Source organism: Dryobates pubescens, chromosome 13 (assembly GCF_014839835.1).
Source record: "Dryobates pubescens isolate bDryPub1 chromosome 13, bDryPub1.pri, whole genome shotgun sequence".
Lineage (NCBI taxonomy): Eukaryota > Metazoa > Chordata > Aves > Piciformes > Picidae > Dryobates > Dryobates pubescens.
The window spans coordinates 28,349,532-28,377,118 of record NC_071624.1 but is presented as its reverse complement, the minus strand read 5'-3'; the positions used below and the strand labels follow the sequence as shown (position 1 = coordinate 28,377,118).

Genomic DNA, 27,587 nt, shown 5'->3' with positions numbered 1-27,587 from the left:
TGTGTTGATAGCAAGAATCACCAAAGTATTTGTATCAGACAGCTTTCAGTAATCATCAATCCTCTCTAAGTTGGTTTTAGTCAGAGAATTTAGAGATTTCCCCTTTGCAGCTTGCCCAATAGCAGTTTTTCGATTGGAATTCCATACACCACCAATTCTAAGGTATAATGTTCGCTGCAAAAAAAGGGTCTGGCACAACAAACAACCGAGCAAGTGCTCCGTTTGCTCGAAACAGCGCCATAAAAACCCCACATGAGACCTACGAAGGCCATGCACACGGATGCGTTACTTCCAGAGCCCTGAGCAAGCTCCGTGCCTGGCAGGACCCTGCCCCAACAGTATGCGACGCTGTGCGCAGCAGGGGGCCAGCCAGGAAGCTCATCAGGAAGCAGTAACCGACTCGAGCAGGCTCCACCAGCGCAAGCCCTTCACTGCGTGCTCCACCAGCTCGGCAGAGCCATCGCCGCTCTACCTGGTGCTCAGGCGGCAAACGGCAGCGATACCGGGCCTTGCCTCACACGCACACAAGCTCCCAGGCCTCACGACCCCACCGAGCCACTTGTAACTCACCGAGAAGCCCTTTCAGCCCCGCCCGCGAGGTCTCGGCGGCCCAGTGGGCTCAGCGCCGCTGCCCGCCGCCATGTCCGGCCTGTGGGGACAAAGGGAGTCAGGCGCCACGTGCTCCCCAGGCCACCCCGCTCTCCCGCCCGCCTCACTCGGGCCGTTCTCCCTCGCACCCCCACTTCGCTCCTTCCAGTGGTCGGGCCCAGCCCGAGCGGCCCTGGGAACAGAGAGTCACGGCGGACACCGCCACTGCCGGTCGTGTGTATGGGCTCTCACATCTCAGCCCGCTAAATGATCAGGGCACCCCGCTCCACAAGCTGGGCCTCCGCCTCCCCACTGCCCACTCCCCCACAGCACACACGCGGCCCCCACAGGAGGCCTGCAGGGCCCCACTTACCCGCTGCCAGGCACCCAGGCGGAAAGGGCAAGCCACGGCGCCGCAACCGCTTATAAAGGTTTGGGCTGTACCACCCCGCGGTGGGGCGGGGGGAGCGCTCCTTGTTCCGGCAAGGCGGGGGTGGGTCGAGACGTCCATTTCCTGTAGCGCGGGCCGGGTGGCGGGGCCGGGCTTTGGGGCTTCCCTCAGCCTCGCCGGGACGCTTGATTTAAGTTCCTTTCACTCGGTTGAAAACGGGAACGTGGGTTCATTAGGTGTGGACGAGGACAGGCTACACCTCGCAGCGGCGACCCCCATCTTGCCCCCTGGAAAGCAGAAGCAGCGCTCAGGCACCCACAGGCCCTTCCCCGAGAGTCCTTCGTGATGAGTGCTCCAGCAACACTGCTGCACAGTCAGGGTGATTTCAGACCACCTTTATTTGGAACAGAACAGCCGTTTAAATAAAAGTTTCATTATTTTCACATTATAACGTCACCTTCAGCTGAAAATAAGGTTTTGTTTTCTTTTTTTTTTTTTTTTTCCCCCTATTAAAACACATCATCTTGGGAAAAAAAGCTCTCAAGATCTGCCAGAGAACAGTTGAGTTGGACTCGATGATCTTCAAAGGTCCCTTCCAACCCCTAACATCCTGTGATCCACGATGGTTTCTTTTGCACAAGGTAACAATCACCTGAAACATTTAAACAAAATGTGTCCCTTTTCAGAGCAGGAAAAACTTCGCAGAAGGATCAGCATGGCCCCGTAACAAGTCAATTAAAATGGAGAACCATTTCCCCTCTGAGGTATAGATCCTCCAGTAAAAGTCAAAGCCTAACTTCTTGCCATTTTCAAAGTTCAAAACACACAGGTTGCATCTCTCAGTATCAGAACATTAATTTCTGCATCAACTCCTTGAAAGTGATCGTATCTGGAAGTTCAAGTGAAAGATCAAAAGTGTCTTAGCTAAGAGCAAAACAGTTGACCACAAAGAGATGGGTCCTTAAAATTCTCTATGCAACCTCCCTTTAGACCCCATTGATTTAAGTTAACCATGTTGAGGAGAAAACACTGCAGACTCAGTGTTTATTTTTAATTATCAACCCCCAGCAGCTCCTGTTCAGGTAACTAAGGCAGCCCAAAGCACTAGCAAACACTTTTCAAGGCTTCTCTGTACACACTCAAAAAGCAAAACCAGGCAAACAGTGACAAAAAGATAAAAATCTCTCTCTGCAGGTCCTTTCAGCAGTAACCTTCTGTTTTTCTTACAGGTAAGCTGCTATGGTCTCATTAACACACACAGCCCTCCCCATAACCATTAGCATGACAAACCCAACTAACATGGAGACATTTGTAAGGCTTACTTATGACTATCTGGAAGACAGAACCAGTCTTAATGGCTCCTCTTCCTCAATGAAGGCCTTTGCCTACATCACTTTTGTTTCATACAGCCATTGGTTCAGATCTTTTTATATCAGTTGTAAAGATTCTCTGCTCCCATTCTGCCCTTCATACCAATTAGTCTGTCCCTCACCAGGCTCAAGTTATGAGTATTTATATGGAGACACAGTGATTATCAGCAACATTAACAGCAGACCACAACCACTTGCTGAGCTTCACAACATGCAAGGGCTCACAACAGTGCAGAAGCTGGTCTTCAAAAGACCAGGTGCATGATTCTCATCTACCATCTCCCTCCAGGGAAAGGAAAAGTCATAATGGATCCAAAGCAGTGATATAACACAAAGGTTTACTGGCAAAAAGACACTGGTTAAGTAAATTCTGTCAGGATCTTGAAAAATAGGTAGGGTATGAGAATGATTCTACTTGACACTTTGGAAGGGATGAAAACACAAGTTAAAATGAGTTATTACAGTGATCAGACATTGCAGCCACTTACTCTCAAGAGTACCTTTATGAGACATATATATTCAATAATTAAATATAAAACCAAGGATGAGTGCCACAAAATGAGGAAGTAATAAGGCTTGAAGCCCAGTCAGTCCTTAGATTACCCTTCTAGTCACTGTACCTTTCATTTTACCTTTCGTTTTACATGCTGCTATTCTTACACACAACAAAGCAGGAGGAAGAGTTCAACGTGTATTCTTTGCTCTTGTGAAGTCTCAAACCTACTCCAACTCAGCACAAAAAGAGGACAAAGAAGGGAGAATGTTTGTTAAAAAAACAGAAAGAGGAGATATTCATAGATTTTTGACTGACAGGACCTTGGAAACAAAGAGGGGGGGGGACCACACAAATAAACAGGGGGGGACCACACAAACTTCCAGACTACTGAAGTGTAGCAGACAATATTTTTTGCTACCTGTTCTGTCTAGCAGGATGTGATGTGCTGGCATTATTATTCCTTATTTAGCATCACTGGCAATCAAAAATGTCAGAGGCAACAAGAAAAAAAACCCCAACCAACCCACCCTGCAGTCACACACTGACTGAAACCTTTTTCCTACCCTAGGGAGGGTATGTGGGTACAAAAGCTGAATGTAACAAGTCAACCATGTCCACAGCCACATATACTACACACAGTAAGAACAGTCAAAAATATTGACATGAGACAGTGATCCTATAGTTTCCTTTTCTCTCAGTTTTTTTTATATATATATATATATATACATAGTTAAAACAGCACATAGGAAAACACCACTATAGCTTTCACCGTGGCCAACGAGGAAGTTCCCACAAATATAAAAACATGGTTTTAAGCAGTTAGATTTCTTCAAAACATAATACAGAGGAAGTGAAGGAAATAGAATTTCTCATCATGTAACCAAATTAAAAGGAAAAAAAAAAAAGAAAAAAACAAAAAGAAATTAAACCCTTGGGAATTTACACAACACTCAAAACATCCAACTTTGCAGTCTTTGAACATCTCGATCCTTACTACAGCAGAACGAAGTCTCACCAAAATAAATGAGCAGAATTCTTTCAGGACAGTGATGCTACTTGGATACAAAGTGAAATTTCACTGTACTAAAAGGTTTAACTTAAGATTTACATTCAGTATTTTGGAGGAAGGAAACATGACAGCTCCTTCATGCTTTATCCTTGCTGGCTGCCCACCCAGGAAGCATTATTGTTATTACTTCAAGAGGGAAAAGAAAGGTGCTGGTAAGAGCCAGAAGGGCAAGGCAATGCTGTTGATTATGAAATGCCCTGTTCTTTGGATGAAGTGTGTAAAATATTGTGTTAAAAGGCTCCATGTTAGAAATATTAAGAACAAAAAGGTCTTCTTAAAAATACAGAGCACTTCTGCCTCTTCTTTTTAAGTTCAAAGCTTGGGGAAAAGTGTTTTGCTAGAATAAACTACAAGTTTGCTGTAATAAACTTACATGACAATGCCCTACTGTAACACAGGGCCAACCACAGACTCCAGACAAAGGTGATTGCTTTAGGTTTCAAGTGGTAACACATCTCTGGTTTTGTATAAAAGGAGCAGAGACACTTCTGGAACCATCACTGCAGAGTCTTTGCCAGTGTCCAGCTTTCGGGCAAAGGAGATCTTGCCACACACTGCAGAATCACATTCTTGAGGATCAGAGTGTCCAAAGGATCATGATTCAGTGTCTGACCCAGAACTGCTTTCTCTGCTGATTTCAATCTGTAGGGATGGCAAGTGATCCAGCCGGCTCTTTTTTTGCCGCGACTGTTCTTTCTCCTTAATGAGCGCTCCCCAAACCCGCTGCAGCTCCGAATCCTCCTCCTCTGGAGACGCCGCCGAGTTCTCAGGTTTATCTGAAGGCTTTTCTTGTGTCTTCGGAGCAGACCCCAATCGGGTCCATAAATTACCTAAGCAGATGAAAACAAAACATCTGATGATCTGGACGAGGGGATCGAGTCTGTCACCGGTAAATATGCAGACAATAGCAAGTTGGAGCAGGAGTTGATCTATTAGAGGGTAGAAGGACTCTCCAGAGGGACCTTGACAGGCTGGACAGATGGGCACAGTCCAACATGATGGCATTCAACAAGTCCAAGTGCTGCACTTTGGTCACAACAGCCCCATGCAGTGCTACAGGCTGGGGACAGAGTGCCTGGAGAGCAGCCAGACAGAAAGGGACCTGGGGGCAGGGATTGACAGCTGGCTGAACATGAGCCAGCTGTGTGTCCAGGTGGCCAAGAGTAGAATAGAATAAACCAGGTTGGAAAAGACCTTTGAGATCATTGAGTCCAACCCATCATCCAACACCATCTAATCAACTAAACCATGGCACCAAGTGCCCCATCCAGCCTCTTCCTAAACACCTCCAGTGATGGTGACCCCAAGGCCAATGGCATCCTGGCCTGCATCAGGAACAGTGTGGCCAGCAGAAGCAGGGAAGTCATTGTGCCCCTGTACTCAGCACTGGTTACTACATGCTCTGAAGTCTTTTTTGGGAGGTTCAGTAAAGCCTTGTTCACCGTTTTCCAATTTGCAGAGAATGCTGCACCCAGGTCTGAAGTGCCACTGCATTCATTACACTTACTTTAATGCCCTCTTTTCACCACAGTTTGGAATTAATCCCCTACTTTGAAGGACACCTCTATAAAAATACTGTTCATAGCAATACTAAGCTCAACCTGCCTACCTGTGCTACTGAACAAACACTTCAACTTCAATTTCACTCAACTGAACAAGATCTGCTGCTGAAATTTCTCTTACAGTCTAAGAAAAATCAAAGGAATTGCAGTATTATTACGTTACCTCCCCCAAAACTAACCTGATTTCTTCTCTCTGGTATCAGAGTAGAGGCCTTTTACATCTTGTTTGGGGATTCCTAAGCGGCTGTGCACATCTGAGATGGGTTCTCGACGAGGAGCAGAGGTACTACTTGGAGGTTTACTTTCTGGTGAATGGGGTCTTTTTCCCAGTCTTTGCCGCACATCTAGAGAGATTTTCAGTGATTAAAGTGACAGAAATCATGTTGTATTCACTCTGGCTCTGCCAGATAATTTTCTGCTTGTTCACAATGTGTACTACTTGAAACTACAGAGATCCTCTCATCTTTTCTGTAGTCTTTCCATTTCAGTCTCTTGTAGTCCTCTGCTATGAGGAGTTGTTCAGCCTAGAGAAGACTCCAGGGCGACCTTAGACCTTCCATTACCTGAAGGGATCTTAAAGGAAGACTGGAGAGGGACTTCTCATAAGGGTGTCAAGCAACACAGCAAGCAGGAATGGTTTCAGGCATTAAGAATTCTAAATACATTGATATTTAACCCATGATGTGAGTCTTGCATTCTGAAGCTTGTCTGGTTTAGGTAAATACTCCCAGTCTTACATGTTCAAACAAAAACATAGAGGCAAAGGAAGTTACTGGATTTATGGGCTAACTTGTCAGGGCCCCAAAATGTGCAGAAGGGGTAAAACATTAGCTTCTAGATTACATTAATATCAAAGAATATATTTTCCTTATCAGTCAGATAATCCTCTGGATATTACATGTGCCAGAAATAGCTGAAATGAATACCTGAGTCAAAAAAGCCAGTCAAGCCCAAAAATAAATCCTGACAGTTGGAAAACAGGTAATACCTGTTCCTTCATGTAAGGAGCTAGTGTTTCATGTTTCATTTTGTACAGGAGCTCCCTCACATGTTACAGTTTCTCAAAGTCATACAGGAGCTATGCCTCGAGGAGTGAGCAAATTAAAAAGGACAAAGTAGGAGGAAGTAGAAACAGGCAAGTAAATTTGATAAAAATAAATGTCATTCAATCAAAGGCACTGCATTTTCCCCAAAGCCATCCTCAGCTCAGTCCCTTAGTGAGGAAAAAAATCAACTGTATGGATGCAGAAACTGCTACTGAATGTAATTCCCTCAGGTTAGTTAGCCGCAGCGTGAGTGCTGATGTGAAATGAACGCAGCCATTTGGATGGGCCAGCTGCAGCCCTGCACCACGGAAGGGTTTGTGTTACCTGATTTTACAGTGCTGTTTGGCTGACGTGGCCCAGTGTTATTCTGACGTTTTTCTTCTAACAGCAATCTCACATCTGCAACTTTCTCTGCTGATCCTTTGCTGCCAATCCGATTTTTGATGTTACTGGTTGCTATGCTATCTGCTCGCATGGAATTCCTGAAAGAAACAGAAATAAAGTCCCTTAAATGGCATCAAATCTGCTGTAGTTCTTAAGTCCTCTTGTATGCAAAACTACATCACAGAAAGCTGTCTACTGAGGAACAGAGGTAAAAACACTCCTTAGAAGAGCACATGTGCCAGTCAGAATCCTAAGTTCAGCAATAACCACATGAATCCATGTCAAGGCAAGCTTCAAGTTTTTCTCCTTTAGGCTCTGGCTCAGATAAGCAACCTCACAACTGTTAAAAGCCTGGATAGTAAAATGAAGTATAATATACTACTGAAGGGACACATGCTGAGTTATTTCAATAATCTACATGACTTGGGTTAAGACACCCACAGTGAACATAAATTCCTTGTTGTCATCAACACTTCAAGGTTATTCTTTTTTCTGAGAAAAAAGGAAGGGGTAAAGGGCAAAGAGAAGGAGGAATTATTTCTCCCTGGGCTTGCTATGAAATGCAAGAAGTTAATTGTGTTTCCTCTGTGCTTTTCTATTCTATTGATTCCATCATTACCAATAAGCAGGCTTCCAGATGTCTGCAAAGGAAGCCATGTTTGGAACACAAGCCCTATGAGGAGAGGCTGAGGGAGCTGGTGTTGCTTAGCCTGGAGAAGAGGAGGCTCAGGGGAGACCTTCTTGCTCTCTACAACTACCTGAAGGGAGGCTGTAGAGAGGCAGGGGCTGGTCTCTTCTCCCAGGCAACCAGCACCAGAACAAGAGGACACAGTCTCAAACTGTGCCAGGGGAGGTTCAGACTGGATGTTAGGAAGAAATTCTACAGAGAAAGAGTGATTGCCCATTGGAATATGCTGCCTGGGGAGGTGGTGGAGTCACCATCATTGGAGTTGTTTAGGAGGAGACTTGATAGGGTGCCTAGTTGCTTGGTTTAGTTGATTAGGTGGTGTTGCATGACAGGTTGGACACGATCTCGAAGGTCTCTTACAACCTGGTTTATTCTATCTTGAAAATGGTAACTGTAATTCAAAGCCTGCATCAGGGTTTTCTGTATTTTGTATTTCTTTTTAAGATATCTAATACACATTGACTTTAAGCATTAAAAAGGCAGCTTCAGCAGTGTGTCTTTAAGCTTTTACAGCTCTGGCAGTCATTACAATTCAGAATGAATTCTCACTGATATTTTCAAAGATGAAGAAACGCTTACCTAATATTTCTCAGCTGTGATTCCACCTCATCTGCATACATTGTCATTTTCATGCTCTTTTTGGGAGAGGGTGTTGATATCATTTTCAATTCCAGATCATAGTCCATCTCATCAGAGTCAGAGGCGCTGGCACTCGATCGCCTTGCCGCGCTGCGGTCTCGGGACTGTTTGAAAGCTTGCAGTTCATCACGGTACTCTACCACAACTCTGTCATCTTCATCCATATCCTGATCTTCTTCTTCCTCCTCTTCCTCCTCAATAGGCTCCTCAGGGACATTTATTAAGCCTGTAGCAAAACAAACTGATTCTGATAAACTGAAGCTTAAGGTACCTTAAAAGCAAGGCCAAATTAAAAATCACTGTGATTCATGACCTGCTGGAAACGAGTCTTTGGAGCTCTGAGGCCGAAGAGAGAGAATATTCTGCTAAGTGGAATTCAGAGTACAGAATAGCCTAAGAGGAAGAAAATTGCCACAGCAGACAAAAAGTCTATGGTTTTCACTGCCTCAGAAGCTTGCTCTGGACTGAGTATGTAAAGGAGAACTGCTTCTTGTAGTAGTTGCAGTTCACACTGCCTGAACTAGGCACAACTACTCCTATCATCTGGTGGGACTGGCTCCACCATAATCCTTTTGAGTCTTGCAAGCAGGAACACCAAGGAGAACACACCTCTCATGAGCAGGAATTTAGCACATAAATTGATTTAAGCATAAAATCACCTACTTCAAGTGAAGCATCTTTTCAGAAAGCTTTACATGTGCACTGTGCTACATCTTCCATGAGAGCTGATATACCCATGGCTGAATTTACCAGGCCACTTGTGTGAAACTTTGACATTTATTGTCTCACAAATAAGGAGACACTTATTTGTCTCCTTTTCTAATGCACACCCCCTACTTTAGGGAGCATATTAAGATGGCCAAGTCTAATTAACAGAATTTTCTAATCTTTATTTTTCTCCATCCAGAGCTTGCTTTTTCATAGAACAGAAGAATTAAGACAGGAAGTACGACAAACTGCCAAGGAGTTTAAAGAAGTTCTCTCTTCTTTTTGCCCTTGATGCTATTGTCCCTGTGTCCTACATTTTTAAAAGGAAAAAAAAAACAACAAACAAATAAACAGCAGTAGCTATTTTGGTACACCAGTGAACAGTGTGAAGCTTCTGCCTCAGCTGTGGCCTGTAAACTCTCAAAAAGTGATTAAGTTATAGTTGCCTTTTCTTTTGAAGTACACTTATGCACACCACAGATTGCATGAGCCCTTGTTCAAGGTCCTTTCTGACCCACCATTCCCCAGCTGTGCTCTTACACAGTCATCATATTGGCATCAGTTACCTGAATGACGATGCTTATAAGGAGGAGTCAAGCCAACATCATCCCCAATCAGGATCCTTTTCTTGATCACATCCCGATGGATTCGACGCGAGTGGTATCTTCGTTTCCTGAAACACCACAAAAGGAATGACATTCCTGTCACAGAAAAGGCATCATGAATCTGCTACATTCAGTCCTGGATTAAGCACATGGAATTCATAGAATGGTTTAGCTCATCCAGAATGGTTTAGATCATCCAGTTTCAGCCTCCCCCCACCCCAAAAAAAAAGGGCAGGGACGCCTCCCACCAGACCAGGGTGCTCAAGGCCTCATCCAACCTAGCCTTGAACACCTTCAGGGAGAGGGCATCTACAGCATCCCTGGGCAACCTGTTCCAGTGCCTCACCACCCTCACTCATCACTCACTCTAATAGCAGATGTATGTTTTAATGTCAGAGATCTGTTCTGAATCATCCAAAATTTCAATGTTCAAAAAGTTCAAGAAACACCTGACCACTATTTTGCTGAGAAAACGCTCCCCTTGCAAGTTCAGGATTGCATTGCCAAAGCATTATCTACACACAAGAAGCATCCACACAAGCTGAACAGAAAGAAAATTCACAAATTAAAACATTTTTAAACTACTCTGTCCAATTACCTGCAATGTTCCAAATCCTCTATCCAATACTCACCATGAATTGCTAAGAATCCCCTTCATGCCTCCATAATTTGGATTCCCATATTTCATGTAATACTGACTTCGCCTTGCAGCTCCCAGCTCCTTCTTGTCATCTGTTAAAACATAAATTAATGGAGTATTTCCTTCTTGGAGCATAAAGATACAGAAGGCTGAACATATCTTACAGACCAGCATGACTTCCATCTCCTTCACGAGGGATACAAATTTGCTGACACCTCTGAAATTTCTCCTACCCCCCCAGTTTTATTCGTGTCTGGAAACGTAATTCTAGGGAGACTGAATTTCTACATTATCAGATGAACAGAGCATTGCATACTGCTCTAACTGCTGGAGGCCATACTTACCTCATTCATGACCTTTCTTTTCCTTCTGGATGTGTCACTGCTCCATATGGCCCAGAAAATATATGGATTTTCAGTTTCCTCATAAGTACCATTTCATGTCTCAACTTCGTTTAGCAATAATCTTTGGTAATACCTCAGCAGCATCTCAAATGGCTTTTGTATTTATAAAAAAAAGAGCAAAATTTACCTCTGTAGAGACAGGTAGCATAAAACCCATTCTGGGGTATTGGGAATAATTTTCATACAGCTTGAACTGCATTAAATTCACACATGAAAGGTGGATTTATGGCAAAGTCTTCATACCTAATGTTTAGCCAAAAAAAAAAAACCCCTAACAGCCTTGCAAATAAAAATTAGGTACTTCCAAGTTATTGGGTGCTTCCAAACCAACAAAACTACAAGTGATTAATTCATTATGCTTCTTAAGCTGTTCATTTACCTTTAGTAGCAAATCTCATGAATAGCTTGTTTCCTTTAGCCAGCTTATTGGCAGGGCGAAGATCATTACGCAGGAGGGAATCCTCTTCCACCTGGGAGAGGGCATCCAACTTTGGGGGGGCAAAAAAGGTATTTTGTACAGAGAAGCAATCAACTGATTATTAAGATAATTACTTCCCCCCCCCCCCCTTTTTTTTTTTTAAATTCACAACAGTTTGTAATTTCCCCAAAAGATTTAACACCCTTCTCTTAGAATAGAATAAACCAGGTTGGAAGAGACCTTCAAGATCATCGTGTCCAACCTATCATCCAACACCACCTAATCAACTAAACCATGCAACCAAGCACCCTATCAAGTCTCCTCCTGAACACCTCCAGTGATGGTGACTCCACCACCTCCTCAGGCAGCCTCTGATCATTAAACCCACTAATTTTCAAAGGATTGAAGTGCAGAAACCCAGCACAAGCTGGACACTGAAAAACAGCTACTTGATTTTTTTTGCTTGTTTCATACCTAAATGGTTTTACTAAGAGGTTCTCACGCCCTCACACAATGACTAAAAGGCTGGGGTTTTTTTGGGGAAGCTAAAATTCAAGCTTCCATGATGGACTAGTGTTCACTGAGCCATCCCTAAAAAAAAATACTAATCACACCTATTATATATTCAGCCAGGGAAGATTAAATTACTGACAAAACAGCAGTGTGGGAATCAGCACACACATCTATGGGCACCCTAAATCCCATTTGTCTCTTTAAGCACTGCCTTGGCTGCTGAAAGGCCACTGCCTTCCATTATTGTTCTGTCATTGCCTCCTCTCAGCAGAAAAGAGCACCCAGACTGGCTCTTGCATGCTGCATACCCCAGCACTCTTCAAATTCTACTCTCACAAAACACTCTTACACAGCTATTCTCACCTACAGCATATTTGCACTGCCTGCCCTCTCCCCATCTAATTTATTTGACAATTAAATTGTGAATGGCAGATATAAATGGTTAAAACTACAATGTTATGAAGACTTCACACCAGTCAGAGCAAAGCTCCCATTAACAGTGCTTTCTCTTTCCCTCTGTACTGACCTCGACATCACTTGGATTGTCATCCTCAACCTCGCCTTCTTCTGTCTCATCATCAGAACTTTCCTCCTGTTTTTCTAAGGAGGAAAATAATTGGGAAAAGAAGAAAATAGGCCTCATTTTAGTGTGTCAGTCACATTTATTATGACCCGAAATAATTATTCTCTGAAATCAAGCTGAAGGTGTTAAGTCTTTCTTCTGTGCAGCCTAGAGAATAATCAGACCAGTAAATGTCTAAGGAAACCTGAAGTGTGCAGGGGCTCAGAGCAATGTTAACAGCCATCCTCTATGCAGCACACTGGGACTATGAATTCTTTGAAAGCAAATGGAATTGCACTGCATTTCAGGGTATGGCAGAGCTCAGCAAGGCCAAGACTGTAGAAGGCATATAAAAGCCTCCCTTTAAAATGCTGCAAGTACCTACAAGTATCCACTACTAACAATGTAAACCAGGTCATTATCCAACAGCTTAGAAGTTTCTGAAGGAGAGCAGGAGAAAAACACCACCACCTTAGCGACTTAATTTCCAAGTGAACTAACAGAAGAGTGCATGCTTCCAGAACTACTCAAATCGTGAGATGCAGAGATTTTTGCAGGTTGTTTTTAGCTCAGAGTAAGGAAATTTATACTGATTTTTTTTTTTCAGTCTTCAGGGGCAGAAAAAAAAAAAGGCAGTGAATACAGACAGCTATTAACTTACACCAGTAACATCTAGGAAGATCTCAAAGTACTCTTAGACACCAAGACTGAAAAAAACCACACCTTTATCTTAATCACATCCAAAAACAGACTTGAAAACTTAAAAGAGAGAGAGCAGTAGCTGTTCAAATGATCCCGAAAACACACCCAAGTTCAAACAAGAGAGTAAAGCAGAATTAACCAAACTGAAACCAGAGAGAGAATTTAGGTGAGCCAAATTCAAACCTCAACAATTAAGTTCCATCAGGGGCAGCATTCAAGTACTCATTTCTCCCTCCTCCCCCCAAAGAAAACAACTTCTCACAGTGGCGACCAGTCTCTTGCTTCCTTCAATGCCTAAAGAGCCCTCAGCTTCCTAGCTAATAAAGGAATGCAACTAAGCCAGATCACTCCCATGTATCTGTACAAATCTCACACCCTAGGATGTAATTGAACAGTTTGTACTTCATCTAATATCCCACTTTTCCTGATAAGCAGGAGCAATTTAGATGACAGTTTTTGAGACGTGGTGTTAACGATGATGTAACATCTAATGTGTACCCATCAAGGTTAAATACATTCATTTATGCTCCATTTAAACAAGACAGCCACTCATCTCCAACAACTTCAGAACAAGTCTTACTTGAAGCTTTATCAACAATTTGCCCCCAAATTAGAGTCACATGGATGGTTGAGGAGCCACTGTATTGTGGAGAAAAGCAACAGGAAGAAAAGGGGATGAGTTAGAGGATTCCACAAGTTTGACAAAGCTCTAAACCTCAAACTTTTTTAGCAGGGCTTTTGATAGCACTGCAAGAATCTTACAGAGAGACTGGTTATTGGCATTTAGACTCATGTGGATTGTTTAATATGTAATGGAAGAGTTAGTAAATACCACCTCTCTCTTTGCTCTGTACCATGTAGTACAGTATGTTGAAGCACAGCGATTCATCACACCAGCCTAACAGCAAAACAGTCTTAAGTTAGGTAACGAAAACCTCACTTCTCTCCCATAAAAGAAGGATAAATTTCCAATTAGGGCATTCAAACACCAGATTTACCACAGCATTAAGATGTACTTTTGCTGCTTTGCTCTGTCCTAACTGAAATTTCACTGTACTTCTTTCAAGAAAGTGTAGTGGTGAAATTCCAAGGTGCTGCAGAGTGGTGAGGTGACATCAGAGTGAAACCACGTACTTAGTGGCCTATCAAGAAAGGAATCCACTGTGGCATTTCAAACCCAGGACATTTTCTTACACCTGCTTTTTCCACATCCATCCTTTTATTCTCTTTGTGCACACATCACACAGCCTTACTTCTGTGCAACATGTACCATTACAAATGTCATATCTGAATGTGACCTTGGCTCTAGCATGTTCAGTATCGACTGAGTTACTGCTTTTGGTCTAGCTCCAACCCACCTTTTAAGAAGCAGCTTCTTCAAAAGGTTTCCAAGATGAAAGCCTTTTTTAAAGTGGCAGAATACATTTACCTGAAACTATATGATAGAAGCTCCTTCAGTAATTTAGATTATGCAGAACCCCAGCACAAGTTTAAAGCTTCATTGATTTAACTAGATGATGTCTAGATATACAAACCTCAGCCTACCTTTCTTAGTTTTTTCAGCTGCCTTCTCTTCATTGTTTTCTCTGCTTTTTGTTTTCTCCTGATCAGGCAAGGAACTCATATTTATTAGAGCCCGTGTTGCTGTTACTTCATCAAGCCAGACCACATTACCTATGACATATATAAACACACACCAAAACAAAATGCAGTCTGTATAATCAAGCAGTCACATACACTGCCACACTGGAAGGAAATCACTAACCAAAGTTCAGAAACACTCTTAGATGGTGCCATGACCCAAAACCAAAAACCCCAAAAAGCAGTCAGAAGATGGACTTCTTGCAGGGAAAGTCACAATCTTTAACAAACTTGGTAAGCTGGAGGACACAAAACTTTCAGCACATGACAAAAAACCACACAAACCAACTGATCAGAAGCAAAATCACTGAAATGCACAATTATTTGTATGAGAGGCTGCTTCCAGAGCACAGCAAATCTGGGTATTGAAGCAGGGTCAGTGTATTTCATAACTGTGTTACCACACAAATGTGATTAAGGGGGTGCACAGGGGAGAAGAAAGAAGCCTTGATTATTTTTCCCTTTGGCAATGTAACAGAACCTTGGACTCTACTGTGGAATTCTGTTAATCTTTTCCAAAAAGCAGGAAGACAGGGGAAAGTAGGAGACTGCTCAAGCACTCTGCACAGATTATGGTGTACACTGGTTACCAATATGATTCAGTGTATGCCTCATATAGGCCCTGTCAGCAGATGGTACTAAAATGTAACTTATTAGGCCAGCAAAAGCATTTCACAGGTGGTGAAATTGGAAGAGCTGAAACTGCTTAGAAAGAGGTTTTGAACAAAAGCTTTCTGCCCTGATGCATTTGGTGCAAATGCAGCAGCAAACATCAGTCACTGCTCTGCTGTTATGCAAAGCATGTTCAGGCACCAAGAAAACTGCACAGTGTTCTAAAATAAAATTGATCTTCCCTTAAAATTACTCAGACAGACAAGATTTACAAGGTGAAGAACACTCAGATGACTAACTTTAACTACTGGCTAATAACTTCTCATTTCTGTGCATCTGCCTGTTCTTCACAGCTCCCAGTTTGCAAAGCCTTTCTTTATCAGTTTATACTTATCAGTCTGAAGCACACAACACTGCCTGAATTCACCCTTGCACTGAGGCACCCTGAGATGCAATTCATTAAAATGTTTGGCATGGTGCAACAGAAATCTGTGCTGATACAGCATGGAAATGTAAAAACATGTGCTGTAGCTGTAAGTGGGTAAAATATCGTTATGGCTCTGAACCCTACATTTTTGCACTGCAAGTTCCCTCTGGTTCCACACTAAATTTACTCATGTGACATTTAAGAGGAAAAAAAAAAAAGAAAGGAAAACTGAACAGAAAAAGGACAATCATACAATCTTAGAAATGCAGCCTCAGATCCAGAGCTAAGCTAGCTTAATGCATCACCACAGGTTCACTTAGGAGCTCCCTACTCCAGCTGTCCCCCCAGGGCTCACTGCATTTCACATTTTCGCTCAGTTTGTGGCTGTTACACACAGTGACTTCAAGGTTACCAATATTTTGCAGCACACCATGTCTTTTGTCTTGCTTTGGAACTTCAGGGAACCATGCTACTAATTCTCAGGTCTTAGCCCTGCTTGGCAATAAAGCAGTTTTCAGCAATCCCAAGCCAAAGAGAAAACCTGCGCTGGCCTCCACTTCTTGTGCTACGGTTTTGGTCAGAGAGTTTCCAGCCACATGACAATCTGAGAGCCCTCCAATTCATGATCCAGCACTCAACTGCAGCAAACAGCTCTTGTGCAGTCTTTAGTAACACTGAAGGAGCCATGACTGTCAACAACCTTCTATCTCTCTGGCAATCTCTCTGCCTGCTTACTCCCTAAAACAAGCCTGGCAATGGGAATTTGCATTCCTTTTCCCATCTATGTAAATCACACTCAGCTGCTACCTTCTTCCACCCACTAATTCCTCTTTGAGAATGCACTAAACAAATATGGCAGCAAATCTGCTCCTTCACAGCACAAACCTATACCAGCCTGCAAGTTATTCTATACCCTTTCCATTAGGAAACACTCGACCAGACAGTGGGTTTGATTTTCACCATATGCTATTAACTCTTTCCTTCTAAATCTCTTTTGAGAAAGGATAATGACAGGGAAACTGAGACAGACAGTGACTTTGAAAGCCACTAGGACATCTGAAGTATGGATATGATGGATAATAAAAACAAGGATTACAGACAAAAGACTCCATGTACTCACATGATGTATCATCCAACCACTCAATATGAGCAGGAGGGTACTCTTTGAAATAGGCAAAGATATCCTGCGTACTCATCTCATCCACCCCACAAATGTAAATTGTGTCCAGTCTCACTTTAGGAATTGCTGTAAAGAGGAAGACAAAAATCTGCTACTTATTTCCACAGAGCAAGCTTTTACATTAGTAACATATGGGTTTACACACCAAACATCTAAAGTAATCTAAAAGGAAGCTAATGAATGCAATGTATCACAGTCACCATTCTAAAATGCCACACCTTGATTATTCTACACTGTAAAAATGTTAAGAATTGAGAATTAAAACCAAGTGGTATTACAAGCACTGGTTGGTGCAGGCACTGTATAGCACTCAAAATGCCTTAAAGACATTTTCTTTTTGTCACATGCTGCCAAAGTACTGCCTTGCTACTGCCAGAACACTGATGAAGTCTGTAAGCAGCACACATGCACAAAGCACTTGCACTTGTATCATCTGATGGAGAGCTGTTAGAGGTGCTGGCTTAGTGGGTCTAAGCTACCAGTTGGGAAAGTAGGCCTTAAAAACTGGATGCCAAAAGCCCTGATCTGTCATGCACACATTTCCCTGCTGATCTGCTTACAATCCAGCAGGACCAGCCTGCCACCTAAAAGCACATGTGCCATCAAGGCCAGCTTCACTGTGTGTACAGCACAGAATCTGATCTCGCTGTGCACAGGACATGGAGTCCTCCACTTGTACACAAACAGTGCTCAAGGTCTCAAAGAACTGAAAGATTCTTAAAGCAGCACTGACAGAGAAGATGAACCTTGAACATGCAGCACAAGGTGCTGATGCCAAATTGTCAATGAGGTATATAAAGTGCTGGTAAAACGAGAGGTGACCTGGTAACTGTCAAGTAGGTGTTTAAGCCCAGGCTGGATGAGGCTCTGTCCAGCCTGATCTACTGTGGGGTGTCCCTGCCCGTGGCAGGGGGGGTTGGAACTAGATGATCCTTGTGGTCCCTTCCAACCCTGACTGATACTATGATACTATGAAGCAGTTTAAAAATTAATGACATTAATATAAAAAGGTGGGGGGGAAAAAACCCACCAACAACCCTAAGTGATTTAATTTGGCAGTAATCTGGGAAAACCTCTGGGGATACAGGAAATATTAAAGGATAAAACAAGTGAAGGAGCTGGGAGTAAGTAAACGAAGGGCATCCTATCTTCTGGCTGTTGGATAAGCTGGTACCTTTCTTCATCATGTCCCGGTCCAGTGCCACATTCCTTTGGGCAAGATTCACTTCAGCCCGAAAATGAAAGCGTTTTGCTCTTTGTTCCTTCTTCTCAATGGCTTCCTGCAAAAGGCAAAACAATGCAGCCACACCAGCAGCATTCCCAGCCAGCTGCACTGAAGGACCACGTATTTAACATCAAATCCACCAGAGAGAAACAATCCACATTCATTAAAGGCTATTCATTCATTAGAGATCTGTAAGCTTCACTTATAACTCACTGTTACACTTCTGTGTTGCAGAATGGTTTTGATCTAGGTACAGCAACATAATGGGAAGTCAAGGTGCATGGAAAACAAGGGATCTCAGACAATGCTCAGGCTCCATGATGGAACAGTAACATTATCTCTTTTCCTTCCTAACAAACGTGCAGAGGCTGTGCTCAAACAAAAGCTCTCCTGAAACAAGCACTTCCACCACATGGAAAGTCCATCTTCTAAGCTTACAGAGATGTTTTTTCCCCCCTGTTTTTAAAAGATGTACAAAAATATAAACTTGTCTGAGCACGAATTCAACACCTCTAGCTGGACTGCTAGGCCTTACTTAGGCCAGCAATTCAAGCTGCTTTTCAGTAGCTCATGGACAACAGCTTATGTGGATCTTAGGCAACTTCTGAAATTGACTGAGAAGCTCCTTATTTCACAGAATTTATTAGGAGGCATTACAGAGTTTTGGCTCTGAAGTCAAATTTGGAACAGAAATAGCAATTAAGCCAAAACTGCCACAAATGATACCCAAAGCAACATGCAATTTTTTGCTGGTTTTAAGATTGCCAAAACATCTTTGGTCACATTTCTTAGAAGTGTTTTCAGAGTTGATCATGAAAGAACATTAATAAGGTGACAGCTTTCCCCTGGCTAGGGGAACTTCAAGCTCTTGTTTGAATTGCAAAACACAGAAGCTAGATGTTGAAGCCAAAAAGCTGATTTTCAGTCTTGATCTGGATCTCTTTTTGCATTCTTTGATAAGCACAATCTTCTGAGCCCCACTAAGGCAAAACAGGAACAAGTGATTTGTCAGCACCCTGTTGTGGTAGGGATTCACAGCTGTCAGAACATGTAAAATTATGTCAGTCCTACAAAGTGTATGACTAAATGTTTCTTCTCCACTACCAGGGGTCAATTGCACAATATAAAACCACAACCAATTTGATATTAAAGGTACAGAGATAAGCTGTAGGATCAGGTTTCTGAAGTTCCACAGAATGAGGTAACTTTAAGTTATTTAAATGCAACAGCTGTTCACAGCCTTCAAACTATGCCTTAAATAATTGAACAATAAGATGCCCTTTGAAGATACAAGGCAATGAAAGTAGATTTTCCTGCCAAGCATTTCTTCTGTCACTCACCTAAGAGGAAAACCTGCAGCTGTCTTGTTTTCCAACATTGGTTGGCACTAATGGAACTTCCAGGGAAACACTTTCAAGGTTTGGGCACACACAGTTTTGTATCTTAGAAATGCTAATTCTCACAGCTTTTACAAGAGATATCAGGTCCTGGTGCAGGCCACCACCAATAAAAGGAGAATTCCCTAGCTGCTGAAAAATGCCAGCTCCCTCAGCATGAGGCTGAGCTTTTGTGCCTGTTGGGGAAGAAATAAATGAAATGGTTCCCTCCTTTCATTAGCAATAACAAGAATATGTTGATAGAACCATCACACAATAATTACCTTGGAGGTTACATCTATTCCAGTAATGAAACTTCCAGCTTTGTTTTCGTATCTCCTACTAGTGTCCTGAAACAAAGCAAAAGAGTGATGAAATCTCAATGAACACTGAAAACACACTTGGTATGCTGAAAAAACAAAATAAGGATACTTCTACAAGAAATACATCCTCTTTTCCTTCAGCCTTACTCCAAGCTACATCCCTAGACAGGCATACAAGCAATAACTCTTGGTGATGTGAAGATAAAAGCACATGAACTGAACCAAAACTTCCTTTAGTCTAAGGACTTTTTCCTCTGGCAAAATTCAGTTTCTGTGTCTGCTGCAAAGGTTTGTACTTACTCTCAGCAATACAGGGGGAGTTAAACACCTTTCCTAACTAAAATGTTCACAATTTTGGTTTTGGGCTTAGTTTCTTTGTAAAACATGAACAGATTTAATTGCAATACCTGGCTCCTTAAGCATCAATTTACAACTTTTAGTCTCAAAAGTCAGAGCAACAAGCCACATCCACAAATAAATGAGTAACTTTAATCTCTATGCCTGTCAATATTTCAAGTAACAACATATCAAATACCAGCAAGATAAAGCATTACTGTTTCAGTGCAACCCTACTGATAAAAAGGCAAAAGTGGAGAATTACATGGGGGGGAAGGGAAATTACAAGTTTTCTTTCCATCAGCCAGGACTGCTGAATCCACAGATGCTGGACCAATGACCCAGTTCTGTCCCTTCCATGATTTGCATATGCAAAAATGCCTCCTGTTCATTCTGGCACCCTTAAAACTATCACCTGGCAATAGCTGGGGGCTGGAAGTGCATATCTTGCTTTCTCCAGGGATAAACATATTCTTTACCTCTGTGCTGCAATAATTATTTTGGGTAAAGGACTTGCTCTAGAAAATAGGCCACTCTCAGTTTAGAAATACTAAAGTACACACAAACGAACTCCTTTTCTTAGTAACAGTGTCAAAGTTTCTCTAGGGCTGCCAAATGTTCAGAGTTATTAAAAAGAGAAAGAAAGACAGAAAGAAAGAATGAAAGAAAGACAAAACAAACATTATTTTTAAAGCTAAAAAACGCCCACAGCCTAAGGTTGACTCATGGAGCACAGGGAAGTACAGCAGGCTGCTGTCTCTTAGGCCACATACTTGGTAGAAGCTCAAGCACGTTGGTAAATCAGCTAATTAAAGATTAGTCCCTAACGTAATTCCCACACAAGTTTTGAAAGCAGAAAACTACTTATGAGTTTAGAAGAACTCTGGCCCATTTTTAGGCATTAAAACCAACCCCCCTGGAGTTTGTACAGGAACAACTAGCAAAAATGAAAAAGGGGGGGAATTGAAAGGAATGCTTCAAAAGCCCACCAGAGCCCACATTCCCACTGCTTCCAGTTCAGTTCTTCCACAGTCACCCCTCCGCTCCCCACTCTTGGTATTCCCTACGTTCCTCGCATCGAGCACTCCCTGCACGCTTCCCTATCCACAGCCTTCCTCTGCACTCCAAGTCTCTTCCACTGCCCTACCGCCTCCTTTACTCTCTTCGCTCCCGAATAGATCCTGGCCGCTTCCTCCTACAGTTCGCCCCACAACTTCGCTCAGACACCTCTAAGTCCCTTCCTGGCCCCCCTCCTCGCTACATTCGCGCTATCGCTTTCCCTCATGCGCTTCCCGCCCCACGTCGCCTTTTTCCCACCAGGGTACCTCCAATTGCTCCTACAGCCCCCCGCAAATGCTCCACCCCGTCACTCTCAACCCCCTCTACGTTCTCTGCCTCCCCCCCTCCCCCCAGAAGCTGGCTCCTCTTTCGTCCCTCCCTGCCCGTGACCCCACCGCGTGCCCCTCACCGGAATGAGCTCCCGGAGCGAGCGCCTCACAGGAATGGTCCCCAGCTCGCCCTCTTCCACTTCCATAGGCTCAGGCTCCGGGGCGCGAGGCTCCGCCGTCGTCGCCGTTGCCTCAGTCTTCACCGAGATCCGCAGGCCCCGCACGGCCGCCATGGCTCCGCCAGGCCCGCCCTCCGCCCGGCCAGCGAGACAGCACCGCCGCAGCGCAGAGCGTCGCCGCCCAGAACCACCACCGAGACGCCGCGGCGGATAGAGCGCCACCCGAAGCGGGAGCCGGCTGGGGGTGAACCCACTCAGACGCACGTCACGGCCATAGAGACGCGGGGGAGAGCGCGACGCCGCCGGTCCTGCAGCGCTACGGACAGCGAGGAGCTGCGCCGCCATTTTCCCCAGGCGCCCCCGGCCCCGCAGGGGCCGCGTCACCCGGGAGAAGCACACGGCGTGCGCAGAGACACAGAAACAGATGGAGGTAGGCGGAGAGGGAGGTAGGCGGTTGTAAGATCCAGACCTCGTTACGGCAAGCTCTGCGTCCTACAATGATTTTCATTGCAGTGATCCGAACTCTTGAATGTTCGTTTTTCCCTCCCTCCACACATAGGAACGTGCCTCTGGAATTGTACATCTCTGATAAAATAAAGGTAATTTTCAGCGTAAGGTTCTCTGCAGTGAGCCTGTGTCCTGTCCTTCTTGGGCTCAGTTGTTCTCAAGAATTGTTTTCCCCTCGTCCTGAACAAACTATACTGGGTTGAGCTGCAGGAGACAAATTCTGCACCCCCACTAATTACACTGATTAGCTTTGATCCCCTCACACACAGTGGACTAGGTCCGAGTTCTGGCTGAGAGCTTGCTCCTCCCTTGGCATCATTTCCCCATCTACTATCGACAGGCTCCTAAAGCACACTTGGTCATTGTCACCATGAATTGTCCCCCTTGCTGTCCCATACAGCCAATTTCACTAAGTATTCCTAATATTTCCCCAGCTGCAAGACCTTTCCATCCTGCTCTGGCTGCTCCATTCTTCCATTCTGCATTACTTTTTAAAGCAAACCCCTCCAGCTCATCCCCTGCACTGTATCACTTGCCATACAAGTTGACACTGCTTCCCAGCAAAATTCATAAGCAAATTTCAGCTGCATCATGAAGAAATTTTGCAGTTGGCAACATAAGGACTCCTGCCATTAAACACAAACCAACAGGACTAATAGATCTCCTTGCTACCCATCACACACTCCAAGCTCATTTGTTTTTGAGTCTCTGCACAGAGCTCTGTATTCAATGGCTAACACCACTTGCATTCACCAAAAGTGCTATATTTGGTGGTAACATCACCTAGTCAGCATCTGGCAGGAACCTCCAACACAGGTGATCCTTCCACGCCAGATGTGAATGGTTATGGCACAGCTCACACACACATAACATGCGCACCAGTGGTAAACAGGACATAAACACCTCCTGAGAGGAGCAGATTTGGAAACACTGCAAGAGGAAACACATTTCTGTGGCAGAAACACCACTTGGGGTCACAGAGAAAAGAAACCAAGAGATGCACCTTCTCCTTTAATTTCATAAGGAGGACACTATTGACACATGCAGCCTGGACCAGATTTACAAAGCTTGACCCTTCAGAGGAATGCTCAGGGTCAGAATTGTGTGACAAAGTTTGTCCTATGCTGCTGTCACTGGAGAGCCAGCAAAGCCTGCAGCTAACCCAGGTGTTTCCTTCTTTTGTTTTAACATCCTTGAATGGCACCTAGGACCAAACGTGGCTACACCACAGCACACTCTGCTTGGCACAGTTTCAAGACTCACTCCCTGAACTCAGTAAGAAAGTTTCTAACGATGAACTGGGGCTTTAGATCAGTTGCCAACATTTTGGAGCTCCTTAGGAAAAAGTCATCTCTGTGCCAGCCGGTGGGGACAGTCAAACCAGGAGAGGAAAACCAAGCCTGGGTGCCAGTGGGGCTTTCACTGCCAAGTATGTGAGTGGAATATACTCTTGATATTTTACAACTTCCTTCAGAATCTTGTTATGAGCAGTGAATTCCAAGCTGATTCAGTTCTATTCTTCTGAAACTCTGGCCAAGAACTATTTTTCCTTCACATTCATCTCAGGCTGCAATTGCTTTGCCTGTGAAAGCCCAATGCAGGAGTGTAGGTTTGCACAGAAGGGCTCCACCTTTATAGCCTTTGTGCAGAAAGGATGGACCAAGGAAGGGTAGTGAACTACTGAGAGGTGCAGGGGTTAAATATGGGAGCAAAGAGGACTTTGGAAAAGGTTAACAGTCATTATCAAGAACAGCTCTTAAGTAAAGGCTGTTAGAAATGATGCAGGTCAGGCAGTGCCTGAATGAAAAAAAATCATTCCAGCATAAAGGCAGCAAAAGTGTCTGAGAGCAGAGAGGAGTTACTGATTTCCCAATCCCTGTCCACCAGAGGGAACTCTTGCAACAAGAGTCCCAGCTACTGACAGGAGAGAAAAAACAAACTGATAAAAACCTCCAACTCCTGGCGTTTTGTGGTTCAGCTGAAAACAAGGGTGGGGAATGGGAAGGGGGGTGGGGGGGAAGGCAGCCTGTGGGGCCTCAGTCAAAAGAAAAGAGTCCTACTGTGGTCTGTCAGGAGTCAAAAACATATGGTGAAATTTGCCATGGTTTCATAAGATTCATAAAACACCAGGTTGGAAGGGACTTCAAGGATCATCTAGCCCAACCTTTCAGGGTAAGAATATAGTTTAAATGAAATGGCCCAACACCCTGTCAAGCTGGGCCTTGAAACTGTCTAATGCAAGGGAATCTACCACCTCCCTTGGGAGTTCATTCCAAGGTCTAATAGTTCAAATGGTGAAAAAAAAAAAAAATCTTCTGGCATCCAGTCCAAATTTCCCCAGTACCAACTTGTTTGTTTATTTGTAGCCTGTGAAGGACTAGAACAGAAAGCACATCTTTTCTTGGTGCTGTGATTTAACCCTCCTACCCTCCTGGGCTCTCAGCAAGGAGCTACAGCTTTTCAAACCTGTGAAAAACCTACGCAGGGAAATGTGCTATTTCTGCAACTGGCTAGCAAGCTCCACACATCACCTGGGGAAGTGGGACTCCAGCTTCCAAATAAGTTATGACTAGCTCCTACCTACAGTCCATCTGGAGAGCAAACAGGATCAGCAGAGGAAGGATGTTCATTTGTTAAAGCTGTTGGGTAAGTTGGTCTCAAGCACCTGGTGTTTTCTTATATATTTGGTGAACCACAGGCTCCCACCTGTAAGACAGAATATTTTCTCACTGGCATGTTGTGAAGGTTGATACATCCCTAGTTACCCAAAACAATGCCAAAGTCCCACCTGTGAGACTGTTACAGGGCTCCAGAGTACCCTACAAGAGGGATGCTGTCAGCCAGGCAAGAACACAGCACCCTCAGTCAAGGACAGCTGTGCTCTAACATGATGTTGTTGTAGTTTGAGTTGGGTGCCCCCCTGGTGCATTCACTTCCTGTGTCCAGAAGTCCAGCCCAGAGGGATGGACACAGGAAATTGTGTATTTCCTACCATAATTCTTTGCACCACTATAAGATCCAGTGCGGAGTCTGGCACTTCCTCTTTCCTTCCCTCTCCGAGACTTGGTAACTGGGGGAGAGATCTCCCGGCCATGGGCCTGATTAGGCCCAAGGCCACAGGGGGATGGGCAGTCTCAGGCCTGGCCAGCTGAGACTAGCCCAGCAGAGGGAGGGGGAAGAAGGAGCCCTGGGGGTTTTGCATGCACCCTCAGGTGGGGATGGGACCTTTCTTTGTCACTGTGCTTTGGGTTTTGTGTAACATTCACTGCTTTCTATTTAAACTTTCATCACTTTTGCAATCCGTTTGCCTGAGTCGTTATTTCTGCCTGTGGTGGGGAGGGGACCTGCCCCAACCCACTACATTTTTGGCGCACCAACGTGGGGCCAACTGCAGCTCGGATTGCAAAAGATGGAGAGTTTAAATTTAGTTCTGGGCGTCGGTTTGGGTTTGGAAAGTTGGGGCTCAGGTTTTGTGCTACCGGGGCGACTGTGTGAACTCCTGTGGGCTGCAGAAGGATAGCTGGTGCGTGGCTGATGGCATGGAAGCCCCTACTGTTGCTTGGGAACAGCGAGGGGTGGTTCTTTCTGTGACTTTCTGCCCAGGGTAGCTTAAGAATGCTCGAGTAGCCTAAGAAGGCGAGACCTGCCTTCTCCTCGTTCCTTGCGGAGCGGCGGGGAGCGGAGGAGGGGCAGCGGCAAGCAGAGCGTGGTCGGCCCGCGGCCGCTGCGGGGAGCGGACACCCGCGGCGAGCGGGCAAGCGACTGCTGGAGGTGACTCGGACTCTGCATCGCGGCGACAGAGACGGCGGGGGCCGGGCCGTGTTCAAGCGGCGGCGGCGGCACCGCCCGAGCCGGGCTGCGTTCAGGCGGCGGCGGCAGCTGTAAATCTTTCCCTGGTGTTTTCGGACGTGTTCCGAAAATGGCGCCGAGCACCTGGCTCCGCCTCCCTGCTTCTTCAGCGGGCTGTGGCGCAGCTCCTCCCTCTTCCGGGGGTGGAGGTTGTGCAGCCGGATGCTGTCCTGCCTCGGTACGCGAGCGCCCAGCCGGGGGGTGCGGAGTGCCTCTGACATGCATCCGTGTAGCTTTGGTCCGCGTGAAAGCGGTTGGCTGCGGCACCCTGGATGGATTGAAAAAGGCAGTCGTGGAGCCGGATTGTTCCGACTGGCCTGCCCCAGGGGTGGAGAATTTGCCGCTGAATATGAGAGTAAAGGCTTGGCTGAGAAGTTGTGAGGTATTTCCAGGTGACCAGGATGTCCCAAGGAGTCCACAAGGAATTCACACTGCAGGAGAAGGACTGCGTCGCTGGGAGGTTCCATCACATGAGGAAGAACAACTGGAATGGACTGACACTTGAGCCTGAATGAGAGACTGTTTGAGTGGACGCCCAGATGAAGAGATGGACTCCGCTGGACATGTCATCAGAAGTTTTCTGATCTGATGATGTGTTTGGGTGCAAAGATTATGGTATGAAATACAGGGGTGGCATGTTGTAGTTTGAGTTGGGTGCCCCCCTGGTGCATTCACTTCCTGTGTCCAGAAGTCCAGCCCAGAGGGATGGACACAGGAAATTGTGTATTTCCTACCATAATTCTTTGCACCACTATAAGATCCAGTGCGGAGTCTGGCACTTCCTCTTTCCTTCCCTCTCCGAGACTTGGTAACTGGGGGAGAGATCTCCCGGCCATGGGCCTGATTAGGCCCAAGGCCACAGGGGGATGGGCAGTCTCAGGCCTGGCCAGCTGAGACTAGCCCAGCAGAGGGAGGGGGAAGAAGGAGCCCTGGGGGTTTTGCATGCACCCTCAGGTGGGGATGGGACCTTTCTTTGTCACTGTGCTTTGGGTTTTGTGTAACATTCACTGCTTTCTATTTAAACTTTCATCACTTTTGCAATCCGTTTGCCTGAGTCGTTATTTCTGCCTGTGGTGGGGAGGGGACCTGCCCCAACCCACTACAGATGTTTATGCAAGTGCTGCCACATGGAGACCACACAGTTGAGAAAACACATTCCCTGCTGGAAAAAGCTCACAGAATCAAGCAGAGCTGGAACAGAATTCAACACATGCTTACCCAGCCTCTATAGACACTACTCTGGAATTTAAGAGACCTTGGAGAACACTCTGCAAGTGGTAAACACTGCTCCGTTCTTACAGACATGGCTTTGTGCATGTGCACACAGATGCATTCCTCTGTGGAACCAGTGGAACTTAAGCCCTTTGCTCTTTGCAGGCCCCTGCAAGTGCACTGCCCTCTGTAAAAACAAACCTTTTCTTTTGCAGGCCTATTTTTAACCCAGAAGAGCTCACTGGCCCTGTTCAGCATGTAGCCCCAGGAAAATAGCTCTGCTGGCACAACCATGGGGTTATCTTAAGGAAAAAGATCTCTGAGATGGCAGAGCACTGGACTAAGCTGCCCAGGGAGGTTGTGCAGTCTCCTCCTCTAGAGGATTTTAAAACCCACCTGGACACGTTCTTGTGCAACCTGCTCTAGGCAAACCTGTGTTAGCTGCAGGGGTTGGGATAGATGTTCTTCAGAGGCCACCTCCAACCCCTATCATTCTGCGATTCTGTGGGAAACGTACAGCTGGGAGGGAAAACGAAGGTAGGAACTGTTGGTACAGGGCTGGTGTTAAAAAACACAGGGAGCTGCACCTAAGGAGCAGGCGAACGTG

General features: G+C 44.9%; 1 protein-coding gene across 2 annotated transcripts; it reads right to left on the bottom strand.

Annotated features, from left to right (window-relative positions):
- Positions 1 to 1,344: 1,344 nt before the first annotated feature.
- NCBP3 (nuclear cap binding subunit 3) lies at positions 1,345 to 21,581 on the bottom strand. Of its 2 annotated transcripts, XR_008462521.1 has the most exons (14): positions 21,374 to 21,581; positions 19,531 to 19,596; positions 17,820 to 17,925; positions 16,586 to 16,711; positions 14,331 to 14,459; positions 12,048 to 12,121; positions 10,970 to 11,078; positions 10,179 to 10,278; positions 9,508 to 9,614; positions 8,174 to 8,459; positions 6,847 to 7,004; positions 5,656 to 5,820; positions 4,288 to 4,744; positions 1,345 to 1,373 (listed from the first exon to the last, which is right to left on the bottom strand). XR_008462521.1 is itself a non-coding variant. In XM_054166685.1 (13 exons), the coding sequence occupies exons 1-13, from the start codon at positions 21,524 to 21,526 to the stop codon at positions 4,509 to 4,511; spliced, it is 1,815 nt and encodes a 604-aa protein (XP_054022660.1). In that variant the 5' UTR covers positions 21,527 to 21,581; the 3' UTR covers positions 3,758 to 4,508. The 2 variants fall into 2 exon arrangements, 1 of the variants encoding a protein (XP_054022660.1); XM_054166685.1 differs by lacking the exon at positions 1,345 to 1,373 and having other exon boundaries at positions 3,758 to 4,744.
- Between the last annotated feature and the right edge of the window lie 6,006 nt (positions 21,582 to 27,587).

Excerpts from the sequence above, each read along its gene's own strand:
- NCBP3 (XM_054166685.1), bottom strand. The coding sequence starts at position 21,526 with ATGGCGGCCGTGCGGGGCCTGCGGATCTCGGTGAAGACTGAGGCAACG. Across the intron at positions 14,460-16,585 it reads GTGGTTGGATGATACATCAT|GTAATGTGGTCTGGCTTGAT; the intron begins GTGAGTACATGG and ends TATATGTCATAG. Across the intron at positions 12,122-14,330 it reads AGCTGAAAAAACTAAGAAAG|AAAAACAGGAGGAAAGTTCT; the intron begins GTAGGCTGAGGT and ends TTTCCTCCTTAG.